Source organism: Diceros bicornis, chromosome 19, assembly GCF_020826845.1.
Source record: "Diceros bicornis minor isolate mBicDic1 chromosome 19, mDicBic1.mat.cur, whole genome shotgun sequence".
Taxonomy (NCBI): domain Eukaryota; kingdom Metazoa; phylum Chordata; class Mammalia; order Perissodactyla; family Rhinocerotidae; genus Diceros; species Diceros bicornis.
Genome location: NC_080758.1, coordinates 8,285,280 through 8,307,983, shown reverse-complemented (window position 1 = coordinate 8,307,983; position 22,704 = coordinate 8,285,280). Strand labels below are relative to the sequence as shown.

Here is a 22,704-nt window from a genome sequence, read left to right as displayed (position 1 = left end):
GTTCTGTTCGTGTAAGGCCATGAGGAAAGAGTGTTGGGGCATTTTGGATGCTGGAAAAGTGTCCAAGGTAAAAGTCAATGGGTCAAAAGAAAGAAAGGAATTGGAACCATCAAGGTCAAAGTATGTGTACGTGCTCTTCTACTCTGGATAAACCATTCGAACGTCTTTGTTCTGTCTTGTGTTTTCTCCGGAGACGAGAAGCAGACGTTGCTGTGTTAGGTTATGTAAGACCATTAGCCTGTTTCATGTGCTTTTCTTTGTACTTCTTTCCTTTTTTCTTTTTTTCTATTTTTTCCTTACTTGCCTTGGGAAGTTTGCCCATTATATTATTTTAACAAAGGCCTGTGGTAACATTTTTAATGGATTGTAAAGCCTCTTATTGAAACAGTACCAAGCAAAACTATGGGGAGGGGGTGAATGAAATAAAAGAACTCATGGACAGAGGTCAGAAGAGACTTTATGGAAGACCATCTGAAGGCCAGTTTTTGTTTATTATCAACTTCCTGGGTCCTGCTGTTCAACTGAAGGACATACGCCTTTGAACAGCATGGTCAAAAGTCCCAACAATTCAACCCGAAGGCCTAATTTCTGTTCTGTTTAGAGCTCTTTAGTGCATTTTGTCTCTTTAATGCAAACTGGTGGCCTCCTGGCCAGATCTGGTCGATAGAAGCATTTTGGCCCCCACAAATTAAAAAAATGGAATAAGTTGCAAGCTTTAAAAATTCAGGTTATTTCACATAAAAATTAAGATTTCTGGCTTCTCTTCAACAGTCAGAAGCTGTGGCCACATTGGGCTCACATCCCCCATGTGGATACCTGACTAGGGTTGCCTGGTGGCTGCTATCCGTTATCCACATTTCCTCTGCTCTGTGTTGTAGTGGGTCTGAGCCACTTTATCCATTCACCTTCTTTGTCTAAACCCTGATGGGATTTAAGGTTGTGACTCCTGGTCCTTTTCGTAAGTGGTAAGTGGTGTGTGTGTGTGAGTGTGTGCGAATGTATGTGTGAGTGTATATGTGTGAATGTGTGTATAAGTGTGTGCCTCTCAGATCCTCACGTGGAGGCTAGGGGAGTCTGTGTACTTTAAAAAAGAATACTTGGTACTATACTTGTTTTGATTTCATTTGTTTTTTATCTCCTTAATTATTTAGAGCTGCAAATGTCATTAAAGGAAGGTTGTAGATTCATTATTAATCAAATGCAGACATGGGATAAAAGAATGATTTTCAAAGAGGTCTTATCAATTAGTGGGTCATAATATAATTTAACCATTTCACCACCAGTATTAAAAAATCAAATAGAATAGAAAATATCAACATTATAAATTGGTGATAGCTAGCTAGCTAGCTAGACAGACAGATATACTGGGTAAAATATATTTATTACTGTAGATTGTAGTTTCAAAAACTTTAAAAGTCACTAAATTGTCAAGTTTGAGAAACAGTTGCAGGGTTTGATATTAATCAGTCATCCAATTATCCCATGTCTGCATTTGATTAATAATGAATAACGTTTCTGAGTAACAGTTACCTTCATCCTTTCTGGAACCTAGGTTGACATATAAGTAAGTAAATAAATAATGACCTCTGCCCTGGGGGAAACAGAAGGCCACTTCTTCCTCTTAAAGAATTGATTATGGTTACTTCCTCCTCTTAACCAATTATATGTCCATATTTGATGGACAAAAGAGATGTGAAAAACGTTAGGACCCTGCAGCATTAGTTGACAAGTGGTAGAGTCAAATTTGTATAGTGGCCTAAATAAGAAGAGGATAGCAGTGGGGGTTGAACTGTTTTAGGAAGTCTTCAGGAAGGAAATGGGACTTGAGTGAAAATGCTTTGAATTTTAGTTTTTAGTTCTTCATTAGATTAGCATGACAATAGTTAAAATCACATGCTCAAACTCATAAGCTAGTTCTTTGTATTAGCTCATTGAAAGAGCCATCCGTTTTTTGTTTTTCTTCTTCTCACGTAGCCCTTATTATTGAAATTCAAGCTAGGCAGGTTTTGACCAATGACATCACCATGCCCTATATGCTGAAAACTGCCATATGGCCTTGGTATTGGGCCAAGTGTGGAAAATTAGATGGGGATAAATCTTCCTATTTTTACCACATTCATTCCATAGACTGGGGTAGATAAAATAATTAATGGTGGTTTGGGTTGAAAATTTGGTTGGTTTCCATGTTCTGTTAAACAGTTCTTTAGATGTAAGCAAAACTCAGTCACTAAAGCCAGTATTCAATTTTTCAGCAAGAGATTCTGAGATGGAAGGAGTGGAATTGTGTCTTAGAATCAGTAGGTTCTTTGAAACAAACAAACGGAAACAACCTCTTCGTTTACTGTTGATATATGTACTTATCAAAATCAGAACTTCATCCTCGCACATAATTTTGTCCAAGTTCTTTAAAAATATTTAGAGTAATTAAATATATTTGGTAATTATATATATAAACTATATGTATATATACACATAATATGTGTGTGTGTGTATATATATATATATATATGTATGTGTGTGTGTGTATATATATATATATATATATATACACACACACACATACATATATATACTAAAATATACTTAGTAATTAAAACACTTTTATTTGGTTCTTGCCTAATTGTGTCTACTAATCCTCCCTTATTAATGGAATTCATTTCTGTTTTTTTAACAGTCTGAAGTGGAGATGATCTTCCTCATAATCCTTAATGTTAATTATGAAACCCATATAGCTTTCCTTGAGGAACTTCTCTTATGTTCCACACATTAATTCAGCAGTCATGCTTATTTAAAAAAAAATTCTTAGGTGCATTTGATCCATCCTATTGAGTGAAAGCTGGAGTAAAATTTGATCTATGATTTTGGAAATGAAAGAATCCTTAAAGCCATTCTCTGTAAAGAAAGTTAGAACAGAATCTGCGAGTCACAGAATCTTCCTTTCACCTCTGAGCTGAATGGCATAGTTTCTGATTCACGGACTATAATGAGAACGAGTTGCACAGGTAAATTCTTTGAGAGTAGTAAGGTGAAGTACAGGGATTATACTAAGAATCAAGAAATGGCTTTTTTATTAATCTTCTGCTTTGCTTCTTGACAAAAAATTCAACACCGTGTTAGCCTAGAGTGGTTGGTTCCCTGCCCATATTAATAACAATTAATGATAAGTTTTGATTCTAGTTAAGTTTGTTTAGTAAATGTGAATGAGAATCCTAACCTCAGACAAAATAAATGGGTCTAGTCTCATGGATTGTTCTAGGCTGTCAGTGCCTTGGACTTCTAGGAGCTGGATTTTCAGAAGCCTTCTGTTTTTGTTTTCACAGGATGTGTGAGACTGGTGAAGGGCTGTTTATCTTTCAAACGCGAGATGGGGAAGCCATCTACCAGAAAGTCCACTCTGCTGCCTTGGCTATAGCTGAGCAGCATGAACGCTTGCTACAGAGCGTGAAAAATTCAATGGTACGTTTGGCATTTCTTCCTTAGAACCCAGCGTATACAACTATAGAGTGCAATCTTGGAATCTTTGTGCTGAAAAATATGGGCAGCATTATTTGGGCAGATGGTTTACTCCTAAACTCAGCAATGGTTTCCTTGGATTAAATGCCATCCTTGGAAAGCCCAAAGTGGCCAATTAGTAACAGAGTAACCATACTTTCCTGGTTCTCTACTTTGTGCCTCAATTGTTATATGTGTGTGTCTTAATAAGTTCGGGCTCCTAAAACAAATAGCATAGACTGGGTGGCCTATGAACCACAGAAATTTATTTATTTCTCACTGGGAAGCTGGGAAGTCCAAGATCAAGGTGACAGCAGCTTCGTTGTCTGGTGGGGACCACTTCTTGGTTCATAGATGGTTGTCTTTTCTCTGTGTCTCACGTGACGTAAGGGGTGAGGGATCTCTCTGGGGTCTCTTTTATAAGGGCACTAATCCCATTCATGAGGGCTCTATCCTCATGCCCTAATCTCCTCCCAAAGGCCCCACTTCCTGTGCCATCACCTGGGGAGTTAAGATTTCAACATATGAATTTAGGGGGACATAATCATTCAATCCTTTGCAGTGAGTATGTATGTTAAAATCAGTTTGGATGTGTATGGACATCTATAGACACAGCTCTGTGGATTATCTACATATAGATGTATATTTATAGTTGTATCAGAAGTTATAATTTCAAGTGTCAGCAGAGGCCAGAGAGAAAATGAGACAGAAGAGGGCTGAGTGGAAACTGGAGTGAAATATCAAAAGCCAAGACCAGACAGCTGTTGACATGAGATTATGGGCTCCAAGTAGGAGATATCTTAATTTTTTCCAAAGAAGCAAAGGATTTGCGTCTGTATATAATATCTTCTAGTTTATAACTATTGGAAATTAATTCCATTTAAAACGAACAACAAAACAGTAACACTTGTGGGCCAAATAAAACCTGTCCGTAGACTCCATCCTGCCCACGGCCACAGATTTGCCATCTCTGGTTGATAAACCTTCATAGCCATCAATATATAAAGACACTACAAACACAAATACACATGAGCATATGTGAACGCTCTCTCGGAACACCTACTCTGTTCCGTGCATTGTGCTAGAGACTGTGACTTGTACAGAGAATTATGATTCATGAGTTTTTTCTTTAAGAAAAATAAATTCATGAAATCTTGAATGCACAACAGTTAAATAATGCAAATCATGCATTGTGGCTGCAAACATCTGGAAGGAAGTCTGCAAAACCAAAAGGAACTGGGCTGGCATGGTAAGATTAGGGTAGTTTGAAACTTTATGATTTAAACATGTGGGGTGGTTGGATTTAAAGAGGGGGAAAAGCATGCCAGTAATATGATCTATCCCAAAGCAGCCCCAGATTATTCCCAAATGACTTGTGCATGCAAAGCTCTGGGATTTTAGAGCAGGGATTGGCAAAACTTTCTGTAAAGGGCCAGACAGTAAATTCTTTAGGCTTTGTGGACTAAGATGGTCTCTGTTGCAACTACTTAGCTCTGGCATTGTAGTGCAAAAGCAGCCATAGGTAAATGTAATCAAATAGATGTGGCTGTGTTCCAAAAAAACCCTTTATTAATGGACACTGAAATTCAAATTTCATGTAGTTTTCACGTATCATGAAATAGTCTTCTTTGATTTTTTTCCACAACTATTTAAAAGTGTTCTTTTTGAACTAATGCAGTCTTGGTATCCATTTCTCCATATGCTTACCAATTCTGGACATTGCAATAAATGGATGGATGGATTGATGGATGGATAGATACTAGATAGCTGTAAAGTAGAATTCAGGTCACTCTGAACTTACAGGGCTACATGTCATTGCATTAAAGTTGTGTAGCTTTCCTATTAGATGCCTTTAAACATCTGAAGAAGTTTTTCTGACATTACCTTATTGGTAAAACCATCAATTAGCATAAATTGTTTTGCGCTTGAAAGGCAGGTTCTGCACGCACATGTTTTTCCATTTACAACCTCCTCATTACTTCCGCTAAAATTAATCAGGCATATGATTAATTCGTTCAGATCATCCCCTTGCAAATTTAACTGGAAAATAATGTTTGCTCTTAATTTGCTGTATGCTCAACGAGTTATATAAAATGAACGTGATTTTAAAGCAACAACATCCTGTTTTAGATGGAAATGAGTAAGCTCCAAAATAGGACCTGAATCGCAGGGAACTTAAACTGGAGATTGTGAAACACTGACAATCAGTGTGCTTGAATCAATCCCTGATTAGGGGAGAAAAGAGATACCGTGTTAAAACGAAGCAAATGAAACTGGCCTACCCTTCCTAGGTTGCAGTTTTGAGTTTTCTGGTAATTGGATCCATACAGGTCTGTCTATATTCTCAACTAGGAATTGCCTTTATGCCACTACTGGCTTGCTTCTCTGTGATAGCCAAGGTCATAAATGGAGAAAGATGGTGAAGCTAACCTCTGGGCTTAGCCTGATCATCAGGAGGCCCTAACCCACTGTGAGCCGCCACTGTCATAAAACTCCCAAGACCTCGTCTGCTGACAGAGTGCTTCTCCGTGGGACCCATGCCAGTGTGAAGTTGCAGCCTTGACTGAGTTGGTTTGGATCAGACTTGTGACCCTGAATCCCGGAGGTCATAAAGAGGAGGCTTGTGGGTCAGACAGTTATAATAATATTAATAATATTAATTGTGATACTCTGAATAATGGCTCCCCAAAGATGTCCCCATCCTAATCCCTGGAACCTGTGAATGTTACCTTATATGGCAAAAGAGACTTTGCAGATGTGATCAAGTTAAGGCTCTTGAGATGGGAAGATTATCCTGGATTATCCAGGTGGGCCGGATGTAATCACAAGGGTCCTTATAAGAGGCAAACAGGAACAGTCATCAGACAGAAGGTGATGTGACAACGGAAGCAGAGGGACAGAGAGAGAGAGAGATGTGAAGATTCTATGCTGAGGCTTTGAAGGTAGAAGAAGACGTGACCCAAAGGTTGTAGGTGGCCTCTAGAAGTTGGAAAATACACGGAAACGCATTCTCCCCTGGAACCTCCAGAAGGAACCAGCCCTGCCAACAACTTGGCTTTAGCCCAGTGAAACTGATTTAAGACTTCTGGCCTCCAGAGTTGTAAGAGAATAACTTTGTGTTGTTTTAAGCCACTAAATTGTGGTAATTTGTTACAACAGCCGTAGGAAACTAATACAATAATTAAAAAAAATGTATCATATCTCTACTCTGTGATAGACAGTATTTTAAAGAATTTTTGTGTACTTTCTAATCCTCAACAGTGACCCTTGGATTGAAGCCCCAGGCCACCAGCTTGGAAGTAGTGGGGCTCAAATTTGGAGCAAGCATGCTGGGATAACTGCCCCAGTTTATGCTTTACCTCTGGATCAAGCCCCTAAACATGTTTTCTTTGTCCTGCATGAGATCAGCTCACTGCCGTTCTACAAATTCCAAATTAGTGGACAACATTTAAAAATTAAGAGGTTTCACGTAAAACTCAATTTCTGTATTATCTTGAAAAATGAAAAGGTCTGGCAACACTTTATCTCACATCCCCACATGGCAACAATCAGATATGCCCAGTAGTGTCTGCCCTCTTTAGATAGAAGGGGGATGTTCAGTTCCCCACAGTCTCTGCCTCTCTCTGTTGTACTCTCAGCCAGGGGTCTTTCTCTGGGCATTGACTCCCCACACTGCGGCCAACTGATATTTTGCCTGTAACACTACTTGCGTTAATTTTCTATTGCTGTGTAACAAAGCACCACAGACTATGCGCCATAGAACAACACACATGGATTATCTCACAGTTGCTGTGGGTGAGGAGTTTTGACAAGGCTTAGCTAGGCCCCCAGCTTCAGTTTCTCACAAGGCTGAGATGCTCCAGTCCCATCTCAAGGTTAGACTGGGGAAGAATCCACTCACAAACTCACATGGTTATTGGTGGAACTTAGTTCCTTGTGGCTGTAAGACTGAGGGCCTCAGTTCCATGTTGACTGTTGGAGGGAGGCCATCCTTAGCTCAGCTCCCAGAGGCCACCATCCGTTCTTTGCCGCATGGGCCTCCCCAACACAGCCACTTACTTCATCGAATCCAGCAAGAGAGTCTCTGTCCAGGACGGAGGCCACAATCCTATGTATCGTAATCATGCAAATGATATACCATCACCCTGTCTTAGTCTGTTGATTTAAAGCAAGTCACAAGGCCATTCCCATAGTCAGGGAAGGGGACACACAGAGCGTGAACACCCTGAGGAGGAACCCTGGGAGCCACCTGAGTGTCTGTCCCCACACCATGCAGACTTCTGAAATAATATTTAGTTAGTGCTTTGATTTTACCTTTTAAATATTTTTCCTACTTTATGGTATTTTACTAATGATACCATTTAGTTATTGAACATCTGCTATAATAGCTACTACCGTTTATCAAGCCTTCTACAATATACCTGACACTTTACTTGCTTTTTCTCTAATCACCACAATAACTCTGTGAGGTAGATTCATTCATTCATTCTCATTCATTTGTTCATTCAAAAATGTTTATTGAGGACCGAATATGCTCTGTTATGTGCTCTAGGATATAGTTTACATTAGATTAGACCGGTGAGGCCTGTGCTCCCGAGGGGCTTACAGTTCAAGAGAGTATTACTGATGACCCTTGACCTGGAAAGAATCGCTCTTCCTATCATATAGATGAGAAAACTGATGCTCAGAGTGGTTAAGTCACTTGCCTGCAGCCATAGATCTCATTGCTACTGGAGCCAGGATTGCAGGATCATTTTATCTGGTTCCTAAACCTCTACTTCTGGCCCCAATGCCTTACTCCCTTGAAGTTTTGAAGCTTTTATGTCCATCTTATGTCCCCACTAAGAACTGTCTTAGCGTTTCAAATTACCTTGAATATCAGAGTACCTTTCAGAAATATCTGTCAACTTAGAGTATATCTAAAAAAATCACTGTTAAAGAAATCTTATTTTGAGCCAGCCCTGATGGCCTAGTGGTTAAAGTTCGGTGCACTCTGCCTCGGCAGCCTGGGTTCAGTGCCTGGGCGTGGAACCACACCACTTGTCTGTCAGTAGCCATGCCATGGGGGCAGCTCACATAGAAGAACTAGAAGGACTTACAACTAGAATATACAACTACATACTGGCGCTTTGGGGAGGAAAAAAGAGAGAGAGAGGAAGATTGGTAACAGCTGTTAGCTGAGAGAAACTCTTTCCCAACAACAAGAAAAAAACCAGAAATTTCATTTCTTTTGGTAGTTTTGGCACCAGGTTGCAATCTTTTTTGTGTGTGTGTGAGGAAGATTAGCCCTGAGCTAACATCTGTTGCCAATCCTGCTCTTTTTTTGCCGAGGAAGATTGGCCCTGCGCTAACATTCGTGCCCATCTTCCTCTACTTTACATGTGGGATGCTGCCACAGCATGGCTTGATGAGTGGTGCGTAGGTCCTCACCCGGAATCTGAACTCGTGAAGCCTGGGCCACCAAAGCAGAGCACGTGAACTTAACCACTATGCCACCAGGCTGGCCCCCAGGTCACAACCTTATATCTTGTAATTCCTCCCTCCCCTTCTTGCTTGGTACCTTCAGCGTATTATTGATATTCACTCTAAAGGGGTAATAGCAGTGGGGTGGGCCTGGAGTAACTGGGGGAAGGACTGACCTTTGAATGAGATGGGGTGGCGAGCTTGTTTGCTCGTCAGCTGCCAGCTGCCTTGCTGGAGGAGCTGCAGGGAGACTCTGTGGGGACAGCTTGGGGCTCCCTGGAGCAGCTTTTGCTATTTTTGCCGCCTTGGAGATCAGTGTCTATGACAAAGTCTAATTTGGGAACAAGGAGTGGCGGTGTGTGGGATGTCCCTCATTCCACGCCTGGGCCTGTCATTTTTAGAATTTCCTTCAAGGCGAGAGCGACAAGGTAGAGAATGACTGCAATTTAGCAGGCTCTCTCGGGCCCTGCGAGGCGGGGCTCCATGGAGGGTGACTTCTCCCCCGACCCTGGAGCTCTGACTGCACCCAGGTTTGAGAGTGAAATCTGAACAACAGTTTTCACTCTTCCCTCTTTATCACATCTTTTCTTTTTTGTTTCTTTAACTGATCGACTTACTTGCGAACTTAGTTTTGCAAATAAAATTGGCTAATGAATTTGTAGAATTCAAGTGCAATTCTTACAGCATTCTGGAAACCAAAATAATTTATATTCAACCTAATTTAAAAAGCAATATGCTACACAATTTTTTAAAAAAATAGAGAGAGAGCATCAAAGAAATCATAGAATCAATGTTATTACTATTCAAACACTGAAACAGACCCTTGCCTGCTGGGGTTTTATATGTATAAACAGTTTTCTCACAACTCAACATCCTCCACTGTCTCCATCCCAGAAAAATCAGTTTTTAGCTCTTCTGCGTATGGGCCCTGGTTGATTGGATTAACTTACAGATTTCTTTTTTATTAGTGTACTGCTTAAAGCCATTATCAGCTTTTTCCCTCTCCTGGACTAAAGCCTTTTTATATCCTGGTATATTAATTATCATTCAAACGTCTTTTATTGAACACCTATCTACTACTTGCAAAGCAATGTGGTAGATCTTATGGAGAACATAAAATAAAGCATAAAAAAATCTTTTGCATTTTTAAAGGATCTTAAAATTTAGATAAGGAGTTACGATTTATACCCTTCAAAATATGCAGTGATATAGTTCTGAGACTTCAGTTTGCTGTGGTCTCTTTGGAGAGCAATTTGTCCTTATTTATCAAAATTAAATTCGTACGTCTCTTTTCTCAGCAATAGTGCTTCTAGGAATTTACCCCAGAGATACACTAGCAGAAGCAAAGATGATGTGGACACAGATGTTCATGGAGGGAGTCACACCCTCTTTCTTCCATTCCACTGGTTAACAAACATTTGCTGAGCCCTGCTCTCCGCAAGGTGCTGGGGAAATGACTCTGAAGAAGATGAAGTTCCCGTTCTTGGAGAGCTTGTTGGTAATACCAGAAATAACTGGAAACAGCTTCAGTGTCCTCCAAAAGGGGATGATTAGATAAATTATGGCAAGTGACGTCACAGGAATTACATGAGGCAGCTCCAGAGCATGAAGAGGGTCACTCTTGGTAATTTGAAAGGCGTGTGAAGTCAGTGAGGAAGAGGCAGGGCGACAGGCAGAGTTGGACACGCTCACGTGTGCTTTCTAAGCACAGAAAGTGAACTTCCGGCGGGATACAAATGTGCCTGCTAATGTCGGTTACCTGGGGAGCAGGACTGTGGTTTGAGGGTCCGGGAAGGGACTGTATGTCTTTCTCTTCCATGTAATTTTTTTAACCATGGCTACATAATTATATTTATAGGAACAGAAATCGTAGTTGAACTTCTGGCATAGGGCAAACCGAACTGATGCCACTGGTGGGGGAGAGAGAGGATTCTCCCCCATGAATGCATAAAAATGCATGCTAAGAGATGACGACTTTTTAAAAATATGTTGTGGAGCTTCAAAGCTTGATAGGGAAATTTTCAAGCGCTAGAAATGGGGTTTCCATTAAGCGGCAAGGGCATCTTTTTGGAGAAGGTTATGTCTGAGCTGAGTTTTAGGATGAACAAGAGTTGGCTCCGTGCTGCTGCTGCTGGTGATGACAATGTATCCGACATTTATTAAGAGCTGACTGTGTCCCAGGCACTCTTCCAAGCACTAGACGTGTATTAACATTTAATCTTCAACATGACTCTTGACGTGGGAACTAACATCCCCTTTTTATAGCTAAGGGGTTTGAAGTGTGGACACGCAGCTAGAAGTGATGGAGCCAAGATTTAAATCCAGGTGTTGCTGGCTCCCGGGTCCACACTTGAGCCACCGTGCTGTACTTAGCTAAAATTAAATTAACTGAATTAAGTCACAGAGCACTCCTCATGAATTCATTAGAAATTAAAAGATGCTAAGTGGGATTAACCTATGTTTAAAAATAAGCATTTAAGACGGACCAAACCGTTTCTTCAGATAGGACAGATACAGATGCAACTCAGGCTTCTTCCTCAAATTTGCTGTGACTTTTGTTTCTGTATATTAGGGAAAAAATGTCATTTTCTGAGTACGTTCTTTTCAGTCTCTTATAACAACATCATAACTTGCAACATGCAATGGTGTATTTTAATAGTCCTTTCACCTGATTATTAAATGCTGCCCTGCCTTGTGCGATTCCCTCCTGGAGCTGTAAGCTCCTGTAACCTTACCATGGTCATTGTTTAGCTGTTGGCTGTTCCTCTACAGGAAAAGGAAACAAACTGAATGCTGATAACAGGTTGTAGCTTTGTTTATAAACTCTAAAATTAATATTGTTTAAGATGGTAACTCTGTAAGTAGGCAGTAAATTGAAAGCCTGAGGATGACAAGACCATAGGTTATGACATGCACTGAAGATGTTCACATGAGAGCAGAGGGTGCATCTGGTTGACCATAGGTGCGTGGAGTAACGTGGTTTCCTGATGTCCATCATGGCAGAGACGAGGGAGATAGGAGTGGTGATGAGGACTGAGAGATGAATGGAATCAGTTCAATGCCTTTTTTTTGAGGAAGATCAGCCCTGTGCTAACATCTGCAAATCCTCCTCTTTTTTTTTTTGCTGAGGAAGATTGGCGCATGCACTTAACCACTTGCGCCACCAGGCCGGCCCCTTCAATGCCGTTTTTAATCTGTTTTGAGAAGTTAGGAAATAAGTGATTTATCCACCAAGGATTGGCAAACATTTTCTGAAAAGGGCCAGATGGTCAATATTTTAGGCTTTGGTTGTTGCTGCTGCTTCTCTCCTTCCTCCTCCACTTCTTCCTCTTTCTCTCTCTCTCTCTTTTTTTTTTTTTTTTTGGTGAGGAAGATTAGCCCTGAGCCAACATCTGTTGCCAATCCTCCTCTTTTTACTGAGGAAGATTGGCCCTGGGCTAACATCCGTGCCCATCCTCCTCTACTCTATGTGTGGGATGCCCGTCACAGCATGGCTTGATGAGCGGTGCGTAGGTCCTCACCCGGGATCTGAACCTGTGACCCCGGGCCACCGAAGCAGAGCATGCGAACTTAACCACTATGCCACCGGGCCAGCCCCTCCTTCTCTTCTTTTTACTTTACAAATGTAAAAACCATTCTTAGTTTTGGGCCATACAAACACAGGCTACCAGGATTTGGCCTGCAGGCTGTAGTTCACTGGCCCCCACTCTACACCCTGGTGTTTAAGCGTTAGATACAAATGTAATTATTTAGCCAGTCCCTCCCCTCCAAGCCATGTGGATTCACCTTTTCTCCTAGGAGTTTGCTGAAGGCAGAAGCAATAATCCCAAATACCTATCAGTAAAATCAGAGGTCACTTAAGATTTTAATAAGAATCAATCATTTCAAGAGATACCATAGGCATCATTCAATAGGGTTCCAGCTTTTAGTTGCCCCAGCAGACACGTGCTTTGTTTGCTTTGTATGGCTTTTTTCCCATGATGCTATAGTGTTGGACATGACCAGAATCTGCCACCCAGGATGCAGCATAGAGAGGGCATTCAGAGGTGCTGCCAGGATGGACAGTTGTCACCAACTATGAAGGTTTCAACATTTGGGGGAGTCAGTCAATTGTGTCTGCAGAACTGGAAATCGATCACTTAATAGGTTCCTCCCCAAATAGTCTTCAACCCGTCCAAGCATGAAATACAGATCCTCCTCCATTATGCAAGTAGCAAGGGAGAGAGGTAAAGTTATCCACTGCTTCAGCTTCTGGCAGTAAGGAGACTTAGGCAGGTGTCTCGAATGTCTAGACCAGGGAGAAGGAGTTCAGATTGTGCCAAAGATTAGAGGGCGGGTGTTGTGGGATGGCACGTGCGCTCTACTTTTTGTTTGGTCTACAAGGTATTCGCACAGATGATATGTTTAAAAAATTACATTAGGTCCCAATGTTTAAAACGGGAGGTTTCACATAAAATACATAGTTCTGTCTTGAAGAAATGAGAATATCTGGTGACACTGTACCTGCCTGAGTTAAAATGGGATAGCAGCCACCATTTTGCGATGGTGACTGCTCTTTAGTTTTTCATAGTTCTTACCATTTTTTGTTGTCTCCATAACCAGAAGGCTTTACTTATTTATGCTCCCTGCATGACCCATGTAGGCATTCAAGTTTGCAGTCTCTGGTCTAGGGGAACAACACATAACTTCTTGCCCTTTCTATTTTTGCCAAGATATTTATTTCCTTGATATCTCTTTTTACTGAAGATTATGGCCGTTTCCCTGGTAGCAAAGGCTGCTACCTTTTCTTACTTGGGAAAATGTCAGGAGTTTATGATAGAAAATGCAGAACGTGTGTAAGCAAGAGTGTGCTTGGCGACTGAAACTGGCTATACAATCTGTTACAGAAAAGTAAACCAGCCTTTTGTATTTTCGTTCACTAAGGCAAAAATTACGCGGTGAGCTTTTAAAGGCTCTGGCATGTATCATCAGAAGGGTAACCATAGGAATTTTTTTCCAAGCGTGGACACTTTTGAGAGTGAAAGTTGACCCTATTAAGAGCAAGATTGGCTGTGTAATTTGCAGGCCTAGCTCGAAATGAAAATGCAGAGTCTCTTGTTCAAAAATTAAAAATTTTAAGATGGTGATAGAGCATCAAATCAAGTGTGGGCCCCTCTAAGCATGGGACCCTGTGTGACTGGCCTTGATTAAGAGTTATGCCTGGATAACAGATGTAAACTGGCTGCAACTAGGCAAACTGGTTTATGTAGTCATCCTAAACCAGTGGTTCTTAATGGGTAGCAATTTTGCCTACCAGGAGACATTTGACAGTTATCTGGAGTGATTTTTAGTTGTCAGTATTGGATGGGGGGCAAGTATGCTACTGACATCTAGTGAGTGGAGGCCAGGGATGCTGCAAGACATCCTATAACGCATAGGAGAGCCCTACAACAAAAAATAACTTGCTCCAAAATGTTAATAGTGCTAAAGTTAAGAAACTCTGCTCTAAAGATAGGGCAGGTCCTGCTGGAAGGCTGGGCCAGAATTTGATGGGCCAGCCTGTCTGGGGTTACATGTCACTTCTGAGCTATGCAGTCTGGCCTCCTTTTGCCGTGTTTATTTCATATGTCATGTGTGGGTGATAGTAGTAGTGTTTATGCCTCACAATGTTGTGTGGGTCACATGGGCTAGGACACGTTAGGCACGTAGTAAGATTCAACAAATGTGAGCTCTTATAATGAGTCCTTTTTGCTCACACAAACTGGCGTGGGATGGGCCAGGAGAAAGAGACTCACCTTGAAGCAGTGGGGACATGAGGGATATAAATGAGCGCACCAGGAATCTGGGTGATGGGGCTGAGCGCTGTTGTTTGTTGTTTCCTTAAGACACTGATGATATTTCTGTGAGTATGACAACGTGAGAATCCAAGGTAAGGCCCCCGTCTTCTGTGTGTGGCTCCAGCAGGGCCTAGCACTCAGCAGGAGCCCGTAAATGTGCACAGAGTTAGTTACAGCTGCTCTGCAAAGCCAAGCGCAAGAAAGCGAAGTACCCCACATCTACATGGTCCAGGCGATCCGCCCACCAGCCCACCACTCTGCTCAGTGAGCTTATGCCTGGAATGTGCCTACAACAGGAAACACAAATTGCCCCTTCACTCACTGGTCCCAGTTCCGGCGTACATGTGGCATCTTGTCACCAGAGCATCCGCTTCTGTTAAGTATGAGCCCTTGAGTTTAAAGGTTCAATCTGACCTTATGGGATTTTTGCCTCATGCGTTAGCTTCAAAAGCTGACCTCTGAGTAAGTGGCCATTCCACTTGAGGCTCTAAGCCTCCAGAGGGCAGGGACTAGGCCCCATGGGTCTATAATAGCTCAGGGCCTGGCACAGGGCTTAATGAAGGTTTGTTGAATGAACAAAGTAAGGATTGAATAGATAATTTTATGAGCATAGAGAAAAAGAAAAATGAAGCCAGAGTACCAAATCTAGTTCCCTCCCAATGCCAAAACAAGGCCCAGGTTCCAAGCAAGGCTGCTTTAAGAGGCCGCAGAAAACAGTCCCTGAGGACATCAATGTCGATGTACAGGTGGGGAGAGGATTTCCTTAGCAAGGAGGCATAAAAAGTTACCAGAAGCAAAGGGAGCAATGATTTTGTTTTATGCCTGTGGCTAAGAATTCAGATGGCTCTGAATAAATTGATGCAAATCACTTTCATTCCCCATGAAAATAACCATTTGAGTGCATCTGGTGCTCTCAGCAAAATGCTGCGCTTGGAAATTTGGCCCCAAATGGTTGATTTCACTAACAGCCTGCTTTATCAAAGCCGCAAGCGACAATGGAGGCATTGTTTTAGCCGGAGTTCTGCTCACCAAGTAGTGTCTCTGCTGCATTTTTTCCTTAGTAGGAAAGAAATCTTTCTCTCCTACTCACTTTTTCTATACTTCTCTCTCTCTCTTTGTCTGTGTGTGTAATATTCGAAAAGTAAGCCTCTGCCGCATTTCCTTGACAGTTCAGTAATATTCTGTGATATCTTGGTAACATTTTGATGATAGGAATACCCATCACTTTTCCTCCAAATGTCAGAACAAGGGAGAGGAATTGGAGAAAGTCAAGACAGATCGTTGAGTGGTTCGTGCCAAACATCTGTCAGAGCTGGAATCAGGATTAGGCAGCCCATGAGAACGGGTTTCATTAGGAAGACAAGGAAGACCACATGTTTGGCAGACACTTAATTTCCACTTGAGAGAAGGCCCCTGGGACAGTGGGCTTCCAAGGGCCTGGTGGAATCACTGGTAGGTTCTGTTTCTCCAGATGGTGGGGGCATTCCCATATCCTTGCAGCCTGGATTTTCAACCAGTTGCCATTTCTCTAAGCTTTGGAAATAAAATTCCGGTGCCTTTTATCCTTATGAACAGGACATGAGCCCATCCTTTAAGGTCTTCGTAACATCCTCAATGCTTCCTATGAGAAATACACAGAATTGTGATGCGAACTTTAGCTCTGGAGTAAGAGGCCCGGGTCCTAAATCCTGGCTGGGCATCTTTACTAGCTCAGTGTCCTTGGGCAAGTCACTTCACCACCCTGAATATCTGTTCCCCCCTCTATAAAGGGGGGATTATATTAGTACATACCTTACCAGGTGGGGTAAGGCAAGTGATTTCTTGACATAGTGTCTTGGCACCTACTCAATACAAATCAACCTGAGCCGTTATTATTATTGACTTGTAGTAGGAGAGGATGACATGGCAAGGGGATGGAAGATTATGGAGGTTTCTCATTCACTTAATGATTCATTCATTCAGTCAAGTCAGTCAATTTGTCCATCAGTGTTTCAGTCATTCAGCCACTTTTTATTAAGTGCCTGCTGTGTGCCAGGAATCCTGCCAGGCACTAGGTCTATGAGCATATACAAGGAATCTTCTCCGCCCGGGAGAAGGAGAGCTCTGCTTAGAAGAGGGTCTGCTCTCTTTTGTAGAGGAAGGAGTGCCATTGTGGAGGCAGATGGTGACGTGATCCAAGCTGGGCTTTAAATCAGCTCTCTGGCCATTTCCTAAAAAATCCTGGGGGGCCGAGGAAGTGTGTTTTATTCATTTGTAAGTTTCCAGCCCCTGGCATAGTGCATGACTTGTAGATGATGCCCAGAGCATATAAGTGGATGCAATGAGTGAGTGAATGAGCCAAAGAACACCGAGGGCAGAATTCATTGAAAGGGGGAAGGGAAAAGGCAGGGCTGTCAGGCGGGGAGTGTGGAAGCAGAAAACCGAGTTAGGAGGCTTATTTTAATTGAGGGATAATTAAAGTTGGAATGAGCAGCTCCATCTGGCTCTGTGCTGAGAGTCTTCGTGCTTTATTTAGTTTAATTTTCACAACTATCCTTGGAGACAGGGATTGGTTTTTGAATCCTATTTAATTTATTTTTGCATAAACACATGTATGTGACACTTATCTAACTGCAAAAATATGATCATATAAATGGTGATTAGTACTATATTTTTTCTTTATTATTTGTTTGTACGCATCTCTTTCCCCTCTTTTCCCCCATTAGCAACTCCTGAATCTTAAGAAGTTCGTACTTATCTTTCCATGTTTCCCTCTGTACCCATACAATCCTATACAGAAATCTCTATCTACATATACATGTAGATAGGTAAGATACACACATACATACAAGATGAATATTTGGGGGTAATTGTTGGCTTTACAAAATTGTAATCATGTTATACATTTTAAAAACTACCCCCAGGTTTTCTCATTCAACAGTATGTAAATACCTAGTGGAAATAGTTAAAAGTTACATGGTATAGGTCTGAATCAGGGGTTGGCAAACTACAGCCCATGAGCAAAATCTAGCCTGTGCCTGTTTTGGTAAGTAAAGTTTTATTGGAACACAGCTACACCCGTTCATTTATGTATTGTTAGGGCTGCTTTCACATTGAAACGAAAGAGTTAATTAGTTGGCAAAACCATTTCCTATCTGGCTGTCCACAGAAGGTGAGGCATTGGAATTGAACTTCTCATCAGTTCTCAGGGGATGCTGATGTGGCTGGTCCAGGGACCACCCTTTGAGAACCACTGCTTTAAAGTGATGCTGAGAATCTGGCTCCTTGGTCCCTGGAAGAAATGGAATAGGGGTTATAGAGAGAGCACAGCATGGGACACACGCTTTGATGCCCTTTATACACACAAAAATTCACAGTGAGACTTAAACCGATGGTTCAGTGAACATACCATTGTACTGAGAACAGAAATGTCAATTCAGGCATAATTCCCTAATTGTCTGATTATACTGGCTGTTAACCAGTCTTTACGTGTGTATCAGGAGTGTATGTTCACAGGGTTACGTGTATTTAGGAAAGCAAGAACAAGTTGTTTAGCTCTCTCATTGCGAAAGCTAGATCCTTTCATGAAATCGTTCCTCCTCTAACACAAAGGAGAGTGCACCTGTCCAACAGGTGGAGGAAGGGTGAGCACAAGAGCTGCTGTGCGGTCCTCTGGACACCTGGAGAATGACTTACCTCTTCTCATCATCCACGTGGTCGCCCCACAATGATTACAAAACTTGTTCAACATCATGTGCCTCTCTGTTCCAAAGGAACTGGTTACTGCCGCTTAGCGGAGCAATTAGGATTTTAAGCAGTGTGCATTGATTAAATGATCCTGCTTCATCGAGAAGGATCCCCGAAGAATGCAGCAAACGTAGTTATCTCAATAAATTACTCCCAGCATCCAACCATACAAGATATATTTGCTGGAACTTTACAAGGGTGTTTGATAAACCTCAGAAATAGAGATTTGTCAGTCTTGGTAAATAGATTGCATGCTCCACAAACATGTGCTTGATTTCTGTGTCTTTTTAAAAAAAAAAAAAATATTGTCTAAGACTATTGTTCTTTTTCAAGGGAGACATTTGGTCTGAATTTTGTAGAAATAAACCTAACATTTTAAGATTCAGTTCAAAACATTTACTATTCATGAGATATTTAAAGTACGTGTCTCTGGTTAGAGATTTGAAATTATGTTTAAGCTTCTTTGAGAATGCTTTTCTAGTCTCCTTTTAACTTCCCCCAGTTTATATTTTCTAGTAAGTGGGAAGACTAAAGAGGTTAAGGCTGGGGAGGGGGAGGACCTAGGAAACTACAGTGTATGAGGTGGGGAGATAGTTCCTCTCTGCAAACCTGTTCTTGGAGGAGTGGTGTGCTCACACATGTTCCTCAGTACCATATTCATATTAAAAAGTTCTTTAAACCAGTGAATGGGATGGTGTGCAATTGAGGGACAAGGCTGTGATTTATTTTGAGATGCATTAATATCAAAAGAAGACTTTTAGATTAAAAGATTTGATTTGTATATGATACAAAATGCAAATCGTGCATAATGATGTACAGTGTAAAATAAGTCTCTCTCCCAGGCTTTATCGTCTCAGGCCATCAATTTACTTTCTCAGAAGCAAACACTTTACCAGATTCTTTTGTATCCTTCCAGAGTGTATATCACTTAATAGATATAAAACATCTATTTATTAATAAGTTCATTCATTCTACAAATATGAGTATCCACTTTGTGGCAGGCCCTGCTCTAGGAAGCAGGAGTACAGCAGAGAACAAGAAATAGTCCTTGTCTTAAAGGAGTTTACTGCGTTGTTATGGGGGGTGAGGCAGACAATCAACAATAGACAATAGACATAAAAATCTGTGTCCAGAGTTGATGAATGCTGTGAAGACTGCAGTGTAAAGGAGGAGAGAATAATGGAAGTTGGTTGCTTTGATAAGGTGACACTGGCAGAGAGTTGAGGGAAGTGAGGAGTTAGCCTTGAAGAGTTCTAAGGGCTGATTGTTCCAGGCAGGTCCTGAGGCAGCTCTTTGTTTCACATGTTCAAGTATAAGGAGGCTGTGATTTTGAAGCAGATAAAATGAAAAGAAGAGGGTTAGGGAGGTAAGGTCTAGAAGTAACTAGGAGCCAGGCCCTGTATGACCTTGTAGCCATGGTAAGGAGTTTGCATTTTTCTTGGAGTGAGTTGGGAAGTCATTAGAGGGTTTTGAGAAAAGATGAGATATGCTGACTTCACTTTTAAAAGGATCACCCTGGCAGCTGTTTGGAAAAGACTAGGGGTGGGTGGGGCAAGATTGCAACCCAGAAGGTGAGTCAGGGGGCTGCTTCAGTCGTCCAGGTATCTAGGCGAGCGCCGGTGACGTGGACCAGGATGGCAGGGATGGAGGTGGTGAAAACTGGTGGATTCTTGACACATTTTGAAGATTGGAACAACAGGAATCACTGATGGATGAGCTTCTTGTGGGCCGCAGGGTGAACAAGGTGGTCTCAAAGGTTTCTTCTTCTTCTTCTTCAAACAAAGCAATGGGTAGGATGGAAGAACCGTCTACCTGGAAGGAAAAGAGGTTGGAGGAAAGGAGCGTGAGAAACTATAGTTCGGGTTTGTACGTGTTCAGTGAGAGATGCCTACTAGGCATCCACGTGGAAGTGGGAAGTGGGCTGTTAAATACACACGTCTGAGGTTTGGGGAGAGACTGGAGTTACAGATACGCATTTGAGAATCATCAGACTGTGGATGGGTGGTGTTTAAACCCATCCCAGTGCCAGCTCTCCCCATGAGCATGTGTAGATAAGGCAATGTGGCCCCTTGATTTTAGAATTGCTTTATATCGCTTCTCAAAGATTTGCGTCTTTCTTATGGCTATGGATTATTCTGTTGTATAGATGCACAATAATGTGAAAGTAAGACTGCCTTGTTTAAGCATAAAAACGAAATTATCAACTCATCTACTTTGCTGATGTAGTAGCATTTAAAAGTAATTTTTGAGTCCGTCTGAAATCCAATTTCACATCTAAATTAAAATTAAATTTTAAAATTTATTTAAAAACTAGTTATTGAAATAGTTGTTGATGAAGTGGGTCCCAGAATACAAATTGTGGTTAGCAGGAAAGAAAATGTTATAAAGGAGATTGGGTCAGAATTTAATTCCATTACGTCATCTGGTAAATTGAAAATGGTTAGGGAAATGAATAGATAAAGTATGGTACAGCTAAAGGATAGGCTATGATTCAGACATTAAAATGACGATGTGGAAGATGGCAGTATTTAGGAACATAACATATGTTCATAATATGTGAAATGAAAAAAAGAGACTGGCATAAGAGTATATACGCTATCATGGAGTCTGTGTTGTATACATTATGTATGTACATTTTTTAAAAAGACTGAAAGAAAATATATTAACATGTTAAAAGTTCTGTTTGTTTCCTTTTTTATTCGTGGTGATGGGTATAGGGCTTATTTCAAATCTGCCTTAAATTCTCTTCTGTATTTCCTGAGCATAATAAAAATATATCAATACTAAGAAAGAAAGAATACAATGTTTTACAAGTTTTAAAAAATGAGTAATAAATATCACAAAAATGTGGACCTTCCCTTCCCCTCCCTTTTAGGTGCCAGGCAAAATACTTGTTGTTACGTGCCGTCAAGTCTGCTCCAACTCCTGGTGACCCTGTGAATGAGTGATGTCCACAATGTCCTATCTTCAACAGCCCCCCTCAGCTCCTGTAGAGTCCTGCTTGTGGCTTCCTTTATGGAGTCCATCCATCTCATATTTGGTCTTCCTCTTTTCCTGCTGCCTTCAACTTTTCCCAGCATTATTGTCTTTTCCAAAGACTTCTGCCTTCTCATGATGTGCCCGGAGTAGGGCAGCCTCAGTTTATCATTTTTGCCTCCAGCAATAGTTCAGGCTTCATTTGCTCTAGGACCCACTTGTTCTTTCTGCAGTCCAGGGTATTCGTGGAGCTCTCTTCCAACACTATATTTCAACTGAATGAATCTTTTTCCCATCAGCCTTCTCCACTGCCCAGCTGTCACACCTGTACCTAGTAATTGGGGATTTGAGGGTGTGGATAATCTTGGCCTTAGTCTCCAGTGACACTTCCTTACACTTGATGGTCTTTCCGAATTCTTTCATTGTTGCCCTTCCAAGTTTCAGTCTTCTCTTGATTTCTTGGCTGCAGTCTTCATTTAAATTGATGACTGAACTAAGGTAAACAAAATACTACCAGATCCAAAGATAGAGCTGTCTTGGAGAATGTAAACTCCTTGGGGAGGGGAGGGGGGATTTTGGTCCTGGGGGGACCCTAGAGCTTCTTGGATTTTCTCCTGTTCCTACAATTGTTCCATGCCTATAGGAAGAGCTTCATTCATGCTTGTTCATTAAATTCATTATCATACCAACTGGGACCAGGCGATTAAATATATTCTCTAAGCATATTTATGTATTTGATTTGATGTGTGGCTTTTTTGTTGTTATTGTTGCCTGAAAACTCTTTAAAGCTTCTGCCCTCAAGCCAGAAACCCAGTCCTATATCAAATATTTAGGTTTAAAAAGAAAATGTGAATGTTCCTACTAGGACCTTATTCAGAAACTCTGGCTAAAGACAGTATTTTGATTGATACAGGGCTAATTATAAATGTTGCTAACATTAATGGAACCCCACAATGAGTCATGTATGTTCTTGGAATTAGCTGCAAAGTAGTAACTATTTTTCTCTCCTTTTTTACTGACAAGCTATTAAAGAATGAAGGAGCGTAGATAACTAGCCTAGAGGGATGCAATTATTGGTGGTAGATTCTAGACTTTAACTCTCATTTTCTTCCAAGTTTGAGCTCTTACTACAGCGAAAACTTTTTTCCCAGAATGCTGGTCCAATTGTGATAAATAACATAGGAGAGTGGTTCTCAAAGCGTGGTCCCTGGACCAGTAAGATTGTAACCAT

At 41.3% G+C, this 22,704-nt stretch overlaps 1 protein-coding gene across 3 annotated transcripts in view; it reads left to right on the top strand.

The window, feature by feature from the left end:
- DOK5 (docking protein 5) overlaps positions 1-22,704 on the top strand; it is a 158,806-nt gene that overhangs the window by 119,480 nt on the left and 16,622 nt on the right. For all 3 annotated transcript variants that reach the window (XM_058562440.1, XM_058562442.1, XM_058562443.1), the window contains exon 6: positions 3,321-3,456. In XM_058562440.1, the coding sequence (XP_058418423.1) occupies positions 3,321-3,456 (136 nt within the window). The remainder of the gene's footprint in view (positions 1-3,320; positions 3,457-22,704) is intronic.